The sequence below is a fragment of the Euprymna scolopes genome, chromosome 41 (genome assembly GCF_053919585.1).
Source record: "Euprymna scolopes isolate OS-2025 chromosome 41, ASM5391958v1, whole genome shotgun sequence".
NCBI classification, from domain to species: Eukaryota; Metazoa; Mollusca; class Cephalopoda; order Sepiida; family Sepiolidae; genus Euprymna; species Euprymna scolopes.
In genome coordinates this window covers 72,582,399-72,600,460 of record NC_136522.1, presented here as the reverse complement: position 1 = coordinate 72,600,460, position 18,062 = coordinate 72,582,399, and the positions used below count along the sequence as shown (strand labels likewise).

The 18,062-nt window shown below is 34.3% G+C and overlaps 1 protein-coding gene across 4 annotated transcripts in view; it reads right to left on the bottom strand.

Moving 5' to 3' along the window:
• Positions 1–18,062, bottom strand: part of LOC145266624 (uncharacterized) — a 134,288-nt gene that overhangs the window by 13,463 nt on the left and 102,763 nt on the right. For 3 of the 4 annotated variants that reach the window (XM_080122529.1, XM_080122531.1, XM_080122530.1), the window contains 3 exons: positions 9,336–9,539; positions 7,127–7,355; positions 482–613 (listed from right to left, as the gene is read on the bottom strand). In XM_080122529.1, coding sequence (XP_079978655.1) covers positions 482–613; positions 7,127–7,355; positions 9,336–9,518 — 544 coding nt within the window. In that variant the 5' untranslated portion in view covers positions 9,519–9,539. Of the gene's footprint in view, positions 1–481; positions 614–7,126; positions 7,356–9,335; positions 9,564–18,062 lie in introns of all 4 variants that reach the window. The other variant, XM_080122533.1, reaches the window with a different exon arrangement.

Genomic DNA, 18,062 nt, shown 5'->3' with positions numbered 1-18,062 from the left:
GTTGATTATATTTTTTTTTTTATCTTTTACTCAGATATGTGTTGACAAAATCTGCTGATAATGCCACAAAAATGTAATCGATTTTGTTAGAAAATCTGATTTTTTTTTTCAAAACAACTTTGCACAAAAACTTGACCTGATGGAGAGAAACAGATCCAATTTTCTGATTCAGCAACGCAAGAAAACCGTAAATCAGTTGTAGAAATCTAGACAACATTCAGAAAGTAAAAAATTGTTGCGCTGTGAAATCTATGGATTACCCTCTTACAAGTGTGTTTCGTGTTTGAGAAAACGTATGCACATTTAAGATGTGGTTTTACAATAATCAGGACAAAATAACCATTAGAGATTCATAAAGAATCGGAAATTGTATCGGAATCGTCCAATCACTAACGTCTACACAAAAAATGTTATATCATTTGACTTTCATTGCATGACATTTTTCAAAGTTGATTATTATTTTTTTTAATCTTTTACTCACTGATTTTGACTGGATCGTCTTCAGTACCCTCTTCGGAATGATTAATGACAATCTCGGTTGTGTTCCCAAGTTTATTTTCCACTAAGGCAACGTTCTCAGACTTATCACTATGACTGTGACCATGCGAATGACCTGCAAAAATAAAATAAATAAAAAAAATATATATATATATAAAAAAAAAACAAAAATACATATAACAAAAAAAAAAAAAAAAAATACATATAACAAAAAAAAAAAAAAAATACATATAACAAAAAAAAAAAAAAAAATACATATAACAAAAAAAAAAAAAAAAAAAAAGGCACAATACATACCCCCCCCCCACCTCCAAGAAAAAATAGGGTAGCATTTTCGGGGCCTATTAGATGAAATATTTAAAAGAATTTCATCTATCATATATATATATATATATATATATATATATATATATATATATATATATAGTGAAATGATAAAATTGTCGCCTTAGAAAAGACAACATGATTCCATTTCCATTTGATGAACACCGGTTTCCTTTTTTTTTTTTTGTTGCATACCATCTACTTCTATTATGTCTGGGATAAAAAACTTTACGCACGCACACACACACAATTCTGCCGTCCAATTAGGTTTTAAAGATCCCACTAAATAAGCAAAACGAAAAGGAGTTGACACTGGGTCGGCTTTCAATGCAGGTAAACTCTAAACAAACAGATTAAAAAAAAGAAAAGAAAAAAAAAAGACTTTTCATCACAAATTTAATATAGGGAAATATTTATTTTAAGAAAAAGGGAGATTTTTTTTTTTTTACAAAACTTTAATAAATAAACGCAGATATAGTGTCAGTATTGTTCTAAATTCTCGTTTAAAATTAACTTTTTTTTTTAATGGAGGGCGTAGGTTGTTTTTTTTATTTACAAAACTTTAATAAACAAACATACAGATTGTGTTATTCTAAATTCTCGTTTAAAACGAGCTTTTTAAAGAAAAAAGAAAAAAGAAAATGAAGGGTGCAGGTTTTTTTTTTATTTACAAAACTTTAATAAACAAACACAGAGATCATTTCATTATCGTTTTAAATTAAAAAAAAAAAAAAGACTTCTTTTTCGTCACAAGTTCAATTTTAATATAGATAAAGATTTAAAAAAAAAAAAAAAAAAACTGAAGAAGGCTTAAAAAAATGGAGGGGTGATTATTTTTTTTATTTACGAAACTTTAACAAATAACTGAACAGGTTGTGTCATCATTCTGCTTAAAAAAAAAAAAAAGAAAAAAAAAAGAAACGACCATTTTTTTGTGTTTTTTGGCACAAGTTCAATTTTAATTTAGGGAAAGAATTATTTAAAAAAAAAAAAAAAAGGGAGAGAGCGTTTTTTTTATGGAGAGTAATTTTTTTTTTACTTACAAAACTTAAATGCACAGATCATGTCATTATTCTATTCGATTTATATTCAAACTGTTATAATTCTAATAATATATACCTTTTATTCATTTTAAAAGACACTTTTAGCATGTTTAGTTCACTTCGTTATTCGATTTCTAGTTTTAAAAAATGACCTTGTATCTAAATTTGCCCGAATAAGGACGTGAAAAGCTTACAATTTTTTTTCCTGAATTAAAAATGTATTTTATAAATTTTTAAGGCGGCTTTTAATGTAGGAAAAGACTGGCATTGAACAAAAAAAAAATAAAATAAAATAAAATGAATGAAACTGTCTCAGTCTGGAAGGATTTCCCCTTAGCTGATGGAGGATACAAAAGATATTAACAAACCAGCAGAATAGTTGATTATGACGTTCTGACAAAAATTTAAAAAAAAACCTCAATTTTCTTATCTGCTTTTTTTTTTTTCTAAGGAGTTTCTACTACCAAAGCTCAAAGGCCTCTCGAGGATAAGGATTAATGAATGTAAGATGGTAGCATAGTAATTGTTAATGGTGTAAATTGGGTAAAATTTGATTATTTATGGGGATGAACTTGTTTACATTGGATTTGAGGACTACTATGTTGTATTCAACCGGGAAACAAGCCAGTGGGACAGTGTTCCACAGGTGGACAGTTTTGAGAAAGGAGCTTTATTAATGGAATCTGCATTTAGACTTAGGTACAGATCAAAGTGTAGTATCTGTTCCGGCAGATACTGCAAGCAAAGACCATATGTGGGGGCAATCCCACAGATAAGACCTTGGTCAATGTAGGGGCAACCCTTCATACCAATTGTCACTATCCAGCTCCCATACTCCCCGGGGAGCTGGCCCCCATTTCCACTTCACTCCCCACATTAAAAATCGGCCCTGTGCCTAATTTGCTCGGTGGGGGAGCAAATAAATACAGCTTTTCTTTGCCAAATGACCAAGATCAAAGTGTAGTATCTGTTCCGGCAGATACTGCAAGCAAAGACCCTATGTGGGGGCGACCCCACATATAAGACCTTGGTCAATGTAGGGGCAACCCTTCATACCAATTGTCACTATCCAGCTCCCCTACTCCCCAGGGAGTTGGTCCCCATTTCCCCTTCACTCCTCACTTTAAAAATCGGCCCTGTGCCTAATTTGCTCAGTGGGGGAGCAAATAAATACCTCAAAGTGTAGTATCTGTTCTTCAGATGCTGCACTTCCATTTCTTGTTCTCTTTCGGTGAAGGAGCAGTACTTCACGACTGAGACAATTTAAAAAATTTTTTGTACCTTTTCTCCATGTTAAAAAACAACCCTGGTGTCTAACTGTCCAGTGGGGAGGCACTGTAAATAGGTACAGATAGAGAGTGGGGGAAATCATGTATAATGGTTGTAGCTAATAAAGTGTTTTTTTTTTTTTTGGTGAAAGTTTGGCAAGAGGGGGATCATAGATTGGAGTTCAGTTGTGCACTTGTCATGAAAATACCGATAGAGCAGAGAAGACAAGGCTCGCAACATTTCAACGTAGCAAAAGAGGTTGCAGGGAAAAGAAAAGGGTATCACCTAATAGGTTTTAAAGCTGGTTTTGAACTCTACCCAGGCTGGAAAAGGCATGCTGAGCAGCTCTTGGCCAGATGTGGCAACAGTACTCCATTTTAGGGGGTACCTGGCTCTTATACAGATAGAGGATTGCATCGGCAATGAGGTACTAACTAGAGCGTTAGAGTGATCCAACCATTTTTTCCAACAATATTGGAAACAGATTTGATGTATGTGTTCCATCTCAGATCAGGAGTGAAGGTCAGCCTCAGAAGCTTATCAATACATGGAGCTGACCCAAGACGAGGTTCATTCATTTCAATTGAGGATGATGGGGGTCAGAGCGATTATGATGAAAGGAGAGAAGCTTGGTTTTCGATGCATTAAAATTAACCACCCACCTTTTTCCCCATTGCATCAGGTTCTCAAGATCAGAAGAAAGAGAATCAGAAAGATCTTGGTCATCGCTGGCCTCTGGAGTGTTGCCATAGCTTGTGATTTTGTCTGCATAAATGTCTACTAACAATCTAAGACTGTACTGAACTGCAGAAGTTTAAGTGTAATGTGAACAAACATCTTTCTACTCATCTCCCTTCATAATACCCCTGCAACTTATGTCTCCGATAGAAGCTCCCTATTTCAAAGTGGCACTGTGCCTTGTTTGGGCTGAAAATTGAATCTAAAAAAAAAATTGGGGGGGGGGGGGAGATCATTGATGAAGAAAGTTGGGTCCAGGATAGAACCTTGAGGGATGCTAGCATTAATAGTACGAGTTTCTGATTTCTGTTTCTTGTTTATATGCCCCAGAAAGGGATATATTTGTTTGCAGTAGCTGAATGGTCTTCTAAATCACAGGCTGCTATACCAGTCCGTATATATGTCTTAGACCAGCCAATCACATTTGGGTGCGGAGGAACTCCGATACATTCATATTCATTACATCAGTTTACAGGGTGCGCAGATCAACTGGAAGAAACCAGTGCAGACCTGACGTGTCCCTTTGTTTTTCTTATTTTCTGGAGATCTTTAAAATTTAACTGATCCCTTCATTCTTTTAAAACATTTTTTTTAGCTTTCACTATCTCCCCTCTCTTTAATTTCTTGTCAACAAGCCAAGCATGAAAGGCACCCTACCTCTACAGGAGAAAAAATTACTTTTACCATGACTAATGTTTGGCCAAAATTTAAAAAAAAAAAAAAAAAAAAAAAAAAAAAAAAATCCCCAGTGTGGTTATTGAGAAAAGTATGAACAAATGAACGATTTCGAGGCATTTTTACCCCTATAATGACCCACTAAGGGATCAACCATAGTTATTCAGAGAAAATCTGTTCTGGCAAAAATTTACTTTGACCATAACTAATGTTTGTGCAAATTTTTTTAAAAATCCAAGGTATAATTATCGAGAAAAGTGCGAACAGGAGTCAAGGGATCAATTAAAATGATTTATGGCAAAAATCAAAAATGTTCAAATTGCCTCAGTCTGGAAGAATTTCCTTATAACCGACTTAAAACAGAAAATATTTTCAGAGAATAAAAAAAATGGACGTTGGGTTTACTTTTGAGAGTCTCATAACTTTTTTTTTTTTTTTTACATGGTGGTCACCACTTATCAAGGCCCGGAAGCCACTCCGGGATAAGGATTATTGCAAGTACAAACTCTTGCTTCTGTTAATTTACCCTTCATTTCTCACATTTTTTTTATGCTTGATGTGTCTGACAAAGGGGAAAGAATTGCTGTTTTCTGGGGCAGAATCTATCCCTCTAACCTTTATCCTTAGCTGGTTTTTGACTATGGAGTTGTATTTTTTTTTTTAATTTTTTGAATCTTACATCAAGTGGCTTCAGACATTGTCTGGAGCAATTTTTATGAAAAAAAAAAAAAAAAAAAAAAAAAAAATCAATGCAAAATAGTATATATTTTTTTTATTGGAATCCTCTGAGATCAGTAATTTATTTATTTGTGGACTGCTTTCCTCATCTTCATAGTTGTTGCTCTTTCTCATCCTCTGGCTTTCTTCAGGTAATTAACCGCAACGAGATAGGAATGCAGAATCTCGTAACTGTGTCCCCAGTAATTACTGCCTTCCATAGTTGTTGTCGTCTCACCACGTTTCGACGAACTAATCCTCCAGCCTGCTTTGGGTAAGATTGAAACCACTATCTTCAGACAATGCTCACCTAGAACCGTAGAGACTCAATGCCTCTATCCACTGCGCCACGGGATAAGTTGGTTGAAAGGACAACTACGAAGAGGAGGATAACAGTCCGCAAATAAGTGCAGAATACTTTAATTACAACTTCGGGACAAGATCAAAGTGTAGTATCTGTTCTTCAGATGCTGCACTTCTATTTCTTGTTCTTTCGGTGGAGGAGAAATCCTTCACGACTGAGACAATTTTTATTTTTGTACCTTTTCTCCACGTTAAAAAACGACCCTGGTGTCTAACTCTGTCCCGTGGGGAGGCATAGTAAATAGGTACAACTTTATGATGAAAAAACAAAAAAAAACAAAAAAAGTTTATTATTCGTTTATTTATATACTGCACATTTGATTTTCTAGGGTCCTTGAAACCTAATTGATCCCATTTTTTTTTTTTTTTTTTTTTTTTAACTTCTCTTTATTTCTCTCCATTTTCCTTTCTATCTTAATTTCTTGACAATAAATTTTTTTTTTTTTTTTTTTTTTACCACAAAGGAGCAAGGACTTATCAAGGCCAGATGCCCACTCGAGGATAAGGATTTAATTAGTATACGATAGTCACCGGAACAACAGTATAGTAATTGTTAGTGATGGAAATTGGATAAAGTTTGATTATTTAAGGGGATGAATCAACAAGAATTTGTTCATATTGAACTTTAAGACAACTATATTGTAGTCGGTTTTGAAAGCAGGCCGGTGGAACAAGATTTCACAGACGAGCATTTTTTTTTTTTTTTTTTTTTTTTTTACATAGGCATCACCACTTATCAAGGCCAAGAGGCCACCCGAGGATAAGGGTTAAAGAGTGTACAGTAGAAATTGGACAATATAGTAATAGTTATAGTAATAGTTAGTAAATGGAAATCAAGAACTTGTTTACGTTAGACTTGAACACAACCATATTGTAGTCAGCTGGAAAGCAGGAAAACGGAAGACAATTCCACAGGTGTGCAGTTCTAAGAAAGAAGCTTTGTTCATTGAATCTACGTTTAGGTTTAGGCACAGATAAAGAGTGGGAGGAATTAATAGTGTTTTCAGCTAAACGAGTGTTTCTTGTGAAAGTTTGGCAAGGGGGGACCATAGACTGAAGCTCAGTCGAACACTTTCCATGAAAATAACGATACAGCAGACAAACTCGCAACATCTCTTCTGTGAGATAGAGATTGCAAGGAAGAGAAAAGGGACATCTACAAGGCTACGAAGTCTATTTTGAACTCTATCAAGGCAGGACAAGTCCTTTCTAGCAGCTCCTGCCCAGATGTGGCAAAAGTATTCCATCCTTGGACATACCTGGCTCTTATATAGATAGAGAATTGCATCAGCTAAGAAGCTTTGTTCCTGGAATTTACGTTGTCTACTTATGGCTAAAATAACACAGCAATTATTTTAATTTAGTCTGAGAGTACAAATTTGATGGGAGTTTCAGAATTCAAAAAAAAAAGAAAAGAAAAAAAAAGAAAAAAAAGAAAATAAATTAAAAAAAAAAAAAAAAAAATGAAAGAATGTCGGAAAAGATGCCAAACAACCTACCGTGTCCGTGGAATAAGAAGAGACCAATAAGATTGACCAAAAGACCGAGGACTCCAACGCCAACCAACATTTTTGCGTTGTGAATTTCTTCTATTTGGACAAGGCGCTTCAGGGATTCAACCAGAATAGAGAAACAGAGAGCTATGAGAAAGACTGAATTGACCAAAGCACCGAGGACTTCGGCACGGGCCCAGCCGAATGTATTCTTCTGGGTCCTCCATTTGGAAATCTGAAAAAGATTTTTTTTTTTTTTTTTTTTAAAAAGATCAAAATAAATTATTGTGTCATGAGATACACGTACAAAAATAAAGAAAGTATTTACTTCAAATACAAAGAAAAAAGGTACATGACTGAAAATGTAAAATTGGCAATCATGTAGAATAGTTAACAGTTGAAAAAAAAAAAAACTAATTTGTGAAAGGAGTTTTGTTTGAAGGCTATATCAATGCAGTTTGTAGGAAACACGGTGTTTCCTATTACCCACATTGATATAGCCTTCAAACAACTCTTTTCACACTACATACAATGTTTTAAGCAAACTATAACATCCTTCACTAACTAATTTGTATTATTTTCACAATATTTCGGCCGATGTAACTTCTGACCTTCTCCAGGTGTATCTTGTCAAACTCTGGAATCTGTGACAATACTCCGAATTCAATTGAATTGTGAATTGCTTAAGACTTCAAACTGGTCATGGTTAATTGTGAGAATAAAGTACTTGTTAAAATTCAGTTGTGCCACTTTTCTGAAAGTTGAAGGTTCAAGCGATACTCAGAAAACAATTAAAAATTACCTAGGACTTGTACCTGGTCATAGCTGATGGAACGAGAACATGCTACCCCTGCGGATTAAATAAAGGATTCTGTTCGAAATTCTGTGCAGATTCCAGAGTTTGACCTAAGAGATGAAACACAGAAGATGAGAACAGAAGTCCGAATAATCCAAATAATCATTCCTCATCCCAAATAATTCAGAAACAAGTTTTACTAAACACGTTAAAATTAAATTTTCTACCAACCTGTATAGTTTTAAAATTCTGAAACTTTTATTTCAAAATATGTTTTCTTACTTTCATTGAACTAAACAAGAGTCAATCAAAGATGGCAGGCGATTTTTTTTTTTTAGATGGTTGCTAATTAAAGGCATGAAATATAGTAAAAATTTCAAAGTGGTTGCCAGTCTAATAAAGAGAAGCAATTAAAAAAAAAATTTTTTTTTTAAATGATATTTTAAGCTTGAAATACGAATTGAAGGGAAAGAAAAGATAGCAAATTAAAAAGTCATATGCAACCTGACCAAAGCGAATCCAACTACCAAGGATACAACATCAGAAATCATAAAATGAGTCAGCCAATAAAGCAAGAGTTTGCCAAATACCCAAATTATTAGAAGACCCCCCCCCTCCCCCTCTGGCATTTAGGGATCTCTACAGAGAAGGAGCGCGATACGTGATTTTGGCATCTTTCATATAAAATATTCTTGTAACTTTCGTGAAAAATAAAGTATAATGATTTATATCAGGGTTCGGACAAATTTTCAATATCCATTTTCAAGGACTTTTCAAAGTTTTTTTTCAAGGCCTTCTCCAGATAAAATGCAAGTTTTCAAAACAAAATTTGGGGCGTTTTACAATCCACAGCGATTTGAAAAAGTGCTAAAAATTGAAGAATACAAAAAAGAAATGTTATGATAGCCAATAAAAGGTACTTTGCAACCTATCTGCATAAATATTGTCTTTTTTTGTTTTTTTTTTTTTTACATAGTTTTAAATACTTTTTATTTCATCTAAAATATTAACTCTCTTTATGGCTTTGGGAGGGGGGGGTATTTTATTTATGGTGGTTACATCCCCCCCCGCCGCCTCCCCATCCCAAATTACATTATAAATCAAAGCAAAAATAGAGGGAGATCTATTTCGATTTTATTTTTAATATTTCAACAAATTTTTACTGGACATAAAGAATACAATTTTCAAGAAATCTTCCATATTTTCAAGGTAACAATAAAAATAAGGTCTTTTTCACAGCAAAAGTAAAAATTCAAGGATTTTTCAAGTCTGTGCGAACGCTGTATATGGGTTCATTCTAACTGCAAGATGAAAGAATTAACGATGCAATGACTATGAGGACATTTTTGCTTATAAAAACAGACCATCCGACTTGTAGCCAAAACAAAATGGAAAAATAAAAAAAAAAGGCGTACTCACCCTGACGGAGGCAAATCCAACTACCAAGGCTACGACATCAGAGAGCATATGAAATGAGTCGGCAACTAAAGCAAGAGAGTTTGTCAAATAGCCAACGATGATTTCTACCAAAAAGAAGAACGAAGTTAACGTCAGCATAGAGAGGAGGCGACATGTTTTTCCTGAGTATCTTTTTTTGTCCATTTTTCGAATGCGGCCAAAAATCTGCAAAGAGAAACAAAAAGGAAACTTAAAAAAAAAAAAAAAAAAAAAAAAAAAAAAAAAAATTATAAAAAATTTTTTTTAAACAAAAGAACGATATTTTTTTTTTTTTTCAGGTTTTCAAAATTTTGGAGATAAAGATTTATAATTTATATTCATCGAATTACTGTTCTCATCTTAATTGTTATTTTCACACTTTGGTCGACATAGCCTCTGACCTTATTCAGATTTATCTTATCGAGCTATGAAATCTTTCTGTTGAACTCCGTCAGTCATGACTCCTACCCAATCATGGCAGACAGAATAAGAGTATGCTACCTCCATGGATTGAATAAAGGGCTCGATTCAAAATTATGTGCAGATTCCCCAAGTTCGGCAAGATATACCTAAAGAAAGTCGGAGGCTACATTGGCTGAAACGTTGTGAAAATAACACTTATTAAGATTAGATCAGTTGTCTGAATAATTCAAATAATACAAAAAATTTTTTTGGTGGGGGGTGCAGAGGAGGAGGAGGAGGAGGAGGAGGCAGCCGAAATCGCATATTTACAAATTCAAATGAAAGTCTCGGAAGTAAAACTTTTAGTGTTGTAGTTTAAATGCTGACTACAGACAGAGAAGGCTTGAAAACAGTGAAAAGAAATGTATATTAACAGAAAATACAGAAACGTATATTGGTCGAGTGGGACTGTGCTCAACTGGAAGGACAAAGTAAGGTTACGACCCACTCTCTCCGAGTCTCAGGTCCAGACTGCTCAACTAAACTGGTTACCGGAAGTGACATCAGGAATAGTCTATGATCAGAATCTGTAGGGACGCCACCCCAACAGTTGGTTAATTTGAAAACCCCGTTGAATTACATTTACTCAGCATACATAAACTGACATAAAGTGATCTACGTATACACAAATATTCAGTTATAACTGTTACAAAGTTATTTTTTGAAATTTTAATATGCGTAAGAATATAATACAGATGGTTACGAATAAGGTTGAAGAGCTACAGGTTTTGGGTTCAATTCTAGCTGATGGCTCCCAAGTCATATAGCTAACATATAAAAGGCACTATATCCGTCAAACTATCTCTTCTGAAACTAAAAGTCGCAGATCGTTGCTAGGGGCCTCAAATGATTGGATTTTTTTTACGGACCATTCTTTTATGGGTCTTTAGCCAGTTACGATAGATTTTAAGGGGGTAAAAATCAGTCAAACTTGAAAAAAAAAAAAAAAAAAAAAAAAAACGTTATACATTCTGTACATTCATCTAAATTTATTTATAATCAGTTCATATGCATGTAATATTGGTACAGTGGTAACGTCACCAGCTTTCAATACTACAGTTTTGCTTTCAGTTTCGATTCTAGCTGATGGCAACCAAATACTTTTTTTTTTTTACTTTTGAAATCATGCCGCTATAATAACATACGAAATCTGGGAAAATTAAAATATCAAATTTAAGCGTATTTTACGATCAGACAAAGCTGCCCCACCTGCTAGTCTATATATATATATATATATATATATATATATATATTAACTTTTGAAATCATTACTATATATTGGGTACAATATAATAATCAATAGAGAATTGGCTCCATAATAAGAAATATGTAATCTGCATGAATTAAAATATACTTAAGCATATCTAACAACCAGGCAGCTTGCTAGTATCCATCCATCCAGCATGGCCGTAGCCGAGATTGAACTCACAACACGAGTTTGTAGTGTAATTCAAATCTTGTCGGTAGCTGAATACTTGATGCTTCGCCAGGGCTATCAAGGGTATTTTTTATTGTTACGCCATCACTAGATTGGTTGCCTACCATGGCTTAAGAGAGTCCCATCTACTCTCGAGAGAAGGATAGACCGTGTCAGTTTCTCAACCTGGTATTTTATGTCGCTGCTAGTATACATATGATTAAATTTACAAAGGTTATCAATTATTAATCGACTTCGATATAAAACATTGGGTTGTGGATGATTTATTTTGGATTACAACTTTTTTTTTAAATGGTATCCAGAAGATATCTCACTACTGATGCAATTCTTTATCTGTATAAAAGCCAAGTACGTCCAAGGATGGAGTACTGCTGCCACATCTGGGCAGGAGCTGTTAACGAAAGATTGGAAATCACTGTCTTAATACGAAATAAACAATATTTATTTACGTGTATGATGGAGTACTGCTACCACATCTGGGCAGGAGCTGCTAAAAACAGCCTATCCTGCCTTGAAAGAATACAAAATAGACTTCGTGGCTTAGTGGTGGATGCCCTTTTCTCTTCCCTGCAACCTCTCTCCCACAGAAGAGACGTTGCGAGCCTGTCTGTTTTATCGTTATTTCCATGGCAGGTGCTCCTCTGAACTCCAATCTCTGGTCCCCCCCCCTCGCCAATCTTTCACGAGAAACACCCGTCTGGCTGAAACTACTGTCAATAATTTTCCCCACTCTTTATCTGTGCCTAAATCCAAACGTAGATTCCATGAGCAAAGCTTCTTTCTTAGAACTGCACGCCAGTGGAACTCTCTGCCGCTTGCCTGTTTCCCACCTGACTACAACTTGGACGTCCAACATAAACAAACTCTTGACAAACCGCCCCCTTAAGTAAGACACTATCAAAACCCCCAATACTATCTTATTGATTACTGTACACGCAATAACCCTTATCCCTGAGTGGCCTCCAGGCCTTGATAAGTGGTAACCCCCATGTAAAAAAAAAAAAAAGCGAGACTAGTAAGGTTCATTGAATTTTTGGACTTTTTAATAATCAATTCCTCATACCTTGGATGACAATTTGGACCTTAAGTCATCCTACTCCATTGATTATTTCATATATGTTCAAACTTAACTGACTTTTTGGGTTTTAATATAATTCATTTAGACTTTGGATTCCAGATGTTTCCTCATGGAATACAAATTTATTATAATGTTTTAATATATTGAAAATGTAAAGAAATTCACAAACAGTTTTCTTTATATATTTTCAAATCCATGTTAACTACTGGTGCATCTTTATTAATGTATATCCTCTGACGAAAAGAGCTTATCTCTGAAAATTCATGGGCTAAGAAATCTTTCTTCATTGTAATTCCTTTTTTGAATTTTTGATGGATTAATACATATTGAAATTCAGTCAATTAGTTGCATCAATTTTTCTCCTAAAAAAAAAAAAAAAAAAAAAAAAAAAAAAAAAAAAAAAAAAAAACGCAATTACAAAATATTGAGGGTTTCTACCCAGTCATGGCCGACAGCACAAGAACATGCTATTTCTGTAGCTTAAATGAAGGGTTCCGTTTGAAATTCTGTGCAGATTCCCAAGTTTGACAAGATACACCTGAAGAAGGTCAGAGAGTACATAAACTGAAACGTTGTACAAATATCACCCAAGATGAGAATAGTAGTCTGAATAATCCAAATACGAGTTATCAATCCTCATCTAAAAAAAAAAAGTCCCATTTCATTACGATTCTTGCATTATATCTGTTTATTTATTATTTTTACAGGCAAATCCTTTGTCCATTAAATGGATACCATAATCCTTAGTTTGTTGGACTTTATAATAACAAAGGTCCATACAGATATTTAAGCAAGATCGGCCCAGTAGTTTCCTAGAAAAGTGATACTTATGCTAACCCCTATTAATTCCTAACTCTGCATTAAACAGATACCATGATACTCAGTTCACTTTACCTTATAATAAAGATCTATACAAAATTTCATCTAAATCGATCTAGTAGTTTTCGATAACACTTCTAGAGTAAAAGTGATATTGTGGTGTATAATCCCCACCTATATATCAATCGGATACCAGAAAACTTAGTTCGTTGCACTTCAAAGGTGAATGCAAAATTTCAGTTAGGTCGGCCCAGTAGTTTCCGTGAAAAAGTGGAACTTAAATACTAATCTCTATTAGTCTCTAACCGTCCATATCGGCCTGATATTTTCCGAGAAAACTTCTATAGGGTAAAAATGGTAATCTGGTGTATAATCTCCAACTGTACATTGAACAGTTACCATAGTACTTAGTTCGCTGCATATTATCATAGCAAAGGTCTATGCAAAATTTCGGCCAAATCGTTCCAGTAGTTTCTAAGAAAAAATATAACGGGCAAACTAAGAGAAAGACAATACGGATAATATAAATCATCTCGCACAAAAAAAAAAAAAAAAAAAATCTGAAACAAAACCCAATCCCATTTTCTATGACTTACATCATGTCCGTTTTTTGTTTGTTTTTTTTTTTGTTTTTTTTTTCAACTATTAACAAACGGATCTTTTGTAAATTTGTCAGCACTTCATGACCGATAACGTTGCCTTTTGCCCAGCAAAGTCTCTTCGACAATCGTACATAATTAGCACTATTGGATTAAAACAATTCATTTCGTGCCATAGAGAATGACAAGAGTTTTTGTATGAAGACAAAAAAAAAAAAAAAAAAAAGTTTTTTTTTTTTTTTTTATGTCTTTTCTTTCTTCTTTAAAATCACCACCGGTGTTTGGTTTGGTTGTTTTACGGCATATCAACCCTTTTCAGGTTATTTAATGCCGAATCCAAAGATTTTGAAGAAAAAGTTTTTAATTTTAATAGAATATATATATATATTTTTTTAAGTCAGTTTCTATTTAACCCATAGTTGAGACCCTGACAGATACTACCACTCCGGGTCAGAGTGAACCTGGGAGCAATGGCAATTAAAGCGTGGGTCTAACACTCCCCAAAGCCCACAAGCTGGGGCCTCACCATCTGATAAGGTCATATCCAGGACCACCGGTGTTTGGATACATATCCAATCATTTGCGAGTGAGAAAGCCCTTGTCGATTTACATTTTTAAATCTATATCATTCTGTGTCTGTTCCACTTTTTTCTTAGAAAATACCGAGTCGACCTGGCTGAAATGTTGTATGAACCTTTGTTATGATAAGGTACGGCGGACTAAGTATTATGGTATCAGTTCGGTGAACAATTAGAGATTAATAGGGATGAGTCACCACAAGACCACATTTAATCTAGAGGTATTCTCAGAAACTACATGCACGGTCTGGCTGAAATTTTGTATGGATCTTTTAATTATAAGGTGCAGTGAACCACGTATTATGGTATTCGCAACAACTCATTAAATGTCACAGAATGACAAACTATGAAAAACAAAAACGATCTTAGTGATTTTTTTTTTTTTTGAAGTCACTAAAAGTGATTAAAATAAATCACCAAAATTTTGACAACTGGTGTTTGAATACGTATATAATCATTCGCAAATATATATGAAAAATGTGAATATCTATATATAATGTTGCTTTCAGTTTGTCTGTCCGTCTGTTTTGCCTTTTCTAATTATTATGGTATCCATGTGAGGCACAGTTAAGGACTAGTCATCATAACACCACATTTATTCTAAAAGTTTTCTCAGAAACTACTGGACCAATCTGGATGAAATTTTGTATGGACATTTGTTATAAGGTGCAACGAACTCAGTATTATGGTATCCAATTGATGTGCAGTTAAAGATTAATAAAGATTATTATTTAATGAAAAAAGAGCACAAATTCAACCATCAATTTGACATAAAGCACTCATTCTAACCCAACAGACTAACTTTTTCCCTAGGCTAAAAAGTATAGTAGTATATATATATATATATATATATAGTAAGAAGCCTTGACTGTCGCTAGAGTGGTCAGGTTTCGATCCTGTCTTGAGTTAGTTGCCTGTCTAACCACACTGATGAGCTGTGAGACAGTGAAACAGTACTGTATGTGGATGACTATAATGCTCCCTATCTTGGGTTGAGCATATTGGGAAGTGATAGACAAACTGCCATTAGTGTATTAAGCGATGCTGTGTAAACAAATCAAGCTTAGTTATTCGGACGATGTCAACACATAATTCACTACCCACACAGCATCAGTCAAATAGCGTCATGGTAAGAAGCCTCGACTTGTTTGGGCGGTCGGGTTTCGATCCTGGCTTGAAGTAGTTGCCTGTCTAGACACACTAATGAGCTGTGATACAACAAAACAGTACTGCATGTAGATGACAAATATATATGTTTTATTTTTTTTTATTACCGTTTTATCTGTTTGGTTACATATGTTTCGGATGTTGGACCATGTTTACGACCCAACAGCCTCGTCAGACCTTACAGAAAATATATATATATATATATATATATATATATATTAGTGCATTTCTTCGCATTTAACAAATGTTTATTATCAGCTCTTATAGGTCAGAACAAAATATAAAAGAAAAACTTGATCAGTGGTAACAAAGGACACACTAATAAACATATTTGTGTATTTTGCCAGCAAGTCATTACTCAACAAGCACGTATGATTGAACACAACAGTTATTCTTCTTTCCGATTTTTTTTTTTTTGTATCTTTTCAATTCGCAGAGTTTTTTTTTTTTTTTTTTTTAAATCTCAGCTGGCATATTATATAATATGGCGCCCCAAAGTTGTTGTTCAGTGATATTCTTCTCAAGCGTTTTCTATCGGTAAATCCGATCGTTGTCGTTTTTAAAAGGAGGAGGAGAAAAGAGAGAAGGGGGAGAAAAGAGAGGGGGAGAAAAGAGAGGAGGAGGAGGAGAAAAGAGAGGAGGAGGAGGAGAAAAGAGAGGAGGAGGAGGAGAAAAGAGAGGAGGAGGAGGAGAAAAGAGAGGAGGAGGAGGAGAAAAGAAAGGAGGAGGAGGAGGAGAAAAGAAAGGAGGAGGAGGAGGAGAAAAGAAAGGAGGAGGAGGAGGAGAAAAGAAAGGAGGAGGAGGAGGAGAAAAGAAAGGAGGAGGAGGAGGAGAAAAGAAAGGAGGAGGAGGAGGAGAAAAGAAAGGAGGAGGAGGAGGAGAAAAGAAAGGAGGAGGAGGAGGAGAAAAGAAAGGAGGAGGAGGAGGAGAAAAGAAAGGAGGAGGAGGAGGAGAAAAGAAAGGAGGAGGAGGAGGAGGAGGAGGAGGAGAGAACGGGTGTGTGTGTGTGTGTGTGTGCGCAAAGAACCCACGCGAGAATCAGATTTTTCCTTTCAATAAAAAAATGTTTCTAATAATTATATAACAACCCCCCAACATCTTTATCAGCATTAAAAAATATGCATCGATAAAAAAAAGAAACAAACAAAAAAGAAACAAACAAAAAAGAAACAAACAAAAAAGAAACAAACAAAAAAGAAACAAACAAAAAAGAAACAAACAAAAAAAAAACATTTTTACTCTAATGAAATGACCTACTTTCATTCGTTTGAAAAAAAATAAATAAAAAAGATCAAAAGAAAAGTTTCAATAAAACTGCCGTCATCTTTAGCGTTTACTCAATTTTTTACATAAAATCGATTGTATTTAGGTCAATTTTAACTAAAATCACTTTCTATTCAAATATAGGATTCAATTCAAGAAAATAAATTGCAAGTGCTCGACTGAGCTTCAACTATTATCTCCAACCCCTAAAAACATTTACAACAAACACTCGTCTAGTTACAACCACTATTAGTAACCCCCCACCCACTAACGATTTCCACAACTAACGATCACTTCAGAAACAGTCATTTTGAACACGCCCCTGTCATATTAAAGAACCTACTGTTGATTTTATATGCTAGGCCTTTCGGCTCATACGATAAAACTTCTCAAATGCACTTGTGATGTTAGGCTGTATAAGGTGTTAACTTTTGTCAAAAATCACCGGTTCCTGCTTACATTAGGTTTTTTCAATTATATTTATCAAAGACATTCCGATACAAAACCTATCTAAGAACACTGCCAGATACATAAAGTACATTTGTGTGAAACTTCATAAAGATCGGCCCTGCTGTTTCGGAGTCCAGAGAACAAACTCACAAATTTCCTTTATAATAGTATATCTTATGCCCTTCTTTCCTATTATAGGCTTGCTAATACAGAGAAGCATATATAGTGAACACTGCATTCACTGCCACCTTGCTTTGGAGATGGGTAATATCTTACAAAATATCTGCCTTATTAACAATCTCATCTATTGAAATTGTTGCAATATTTTTTTATTTAATTATGAAAGTTATGGTTACAAAAAATTGGAAGGTTCTATTTATAGACAGAAGTGACAGAAACTGACCAATTGGATGGAAATGCACTCTGCTATCAACCAATCAGAAACCGGAATCACTCTATAAAATGTACGGAATCTTAGAATTCCTGCAGTTAACTTTTCATACGAGAAGGCACTTTGCTCTGTCTCAAGACTTCTTCGGATTGACTACTTCTGCAAACTATTCTTCATCTCAGTCTGCAAGCTTTTACGATTCAAAGCTTCTCTGGATTGATACTGTCAATTTGTTTCGAACAACATTTCTAAAACTAAAATGGCCAACAACTCAAAAGTAACAATTCTAAACACGGATGGGACAGAAAGAATAAAACTTAAGGACGGTTTTTGATTTAAAAAAAAAATAAAATAAAATAAAATAAAATAAAATAAATAAAAAAAAAAAAAAAAAAAAAAAAAAATTAAAATAAAAAAAATGAAAGAATAAACAAGTAGTTATTTTTAAAATTTAAATTTCGTAT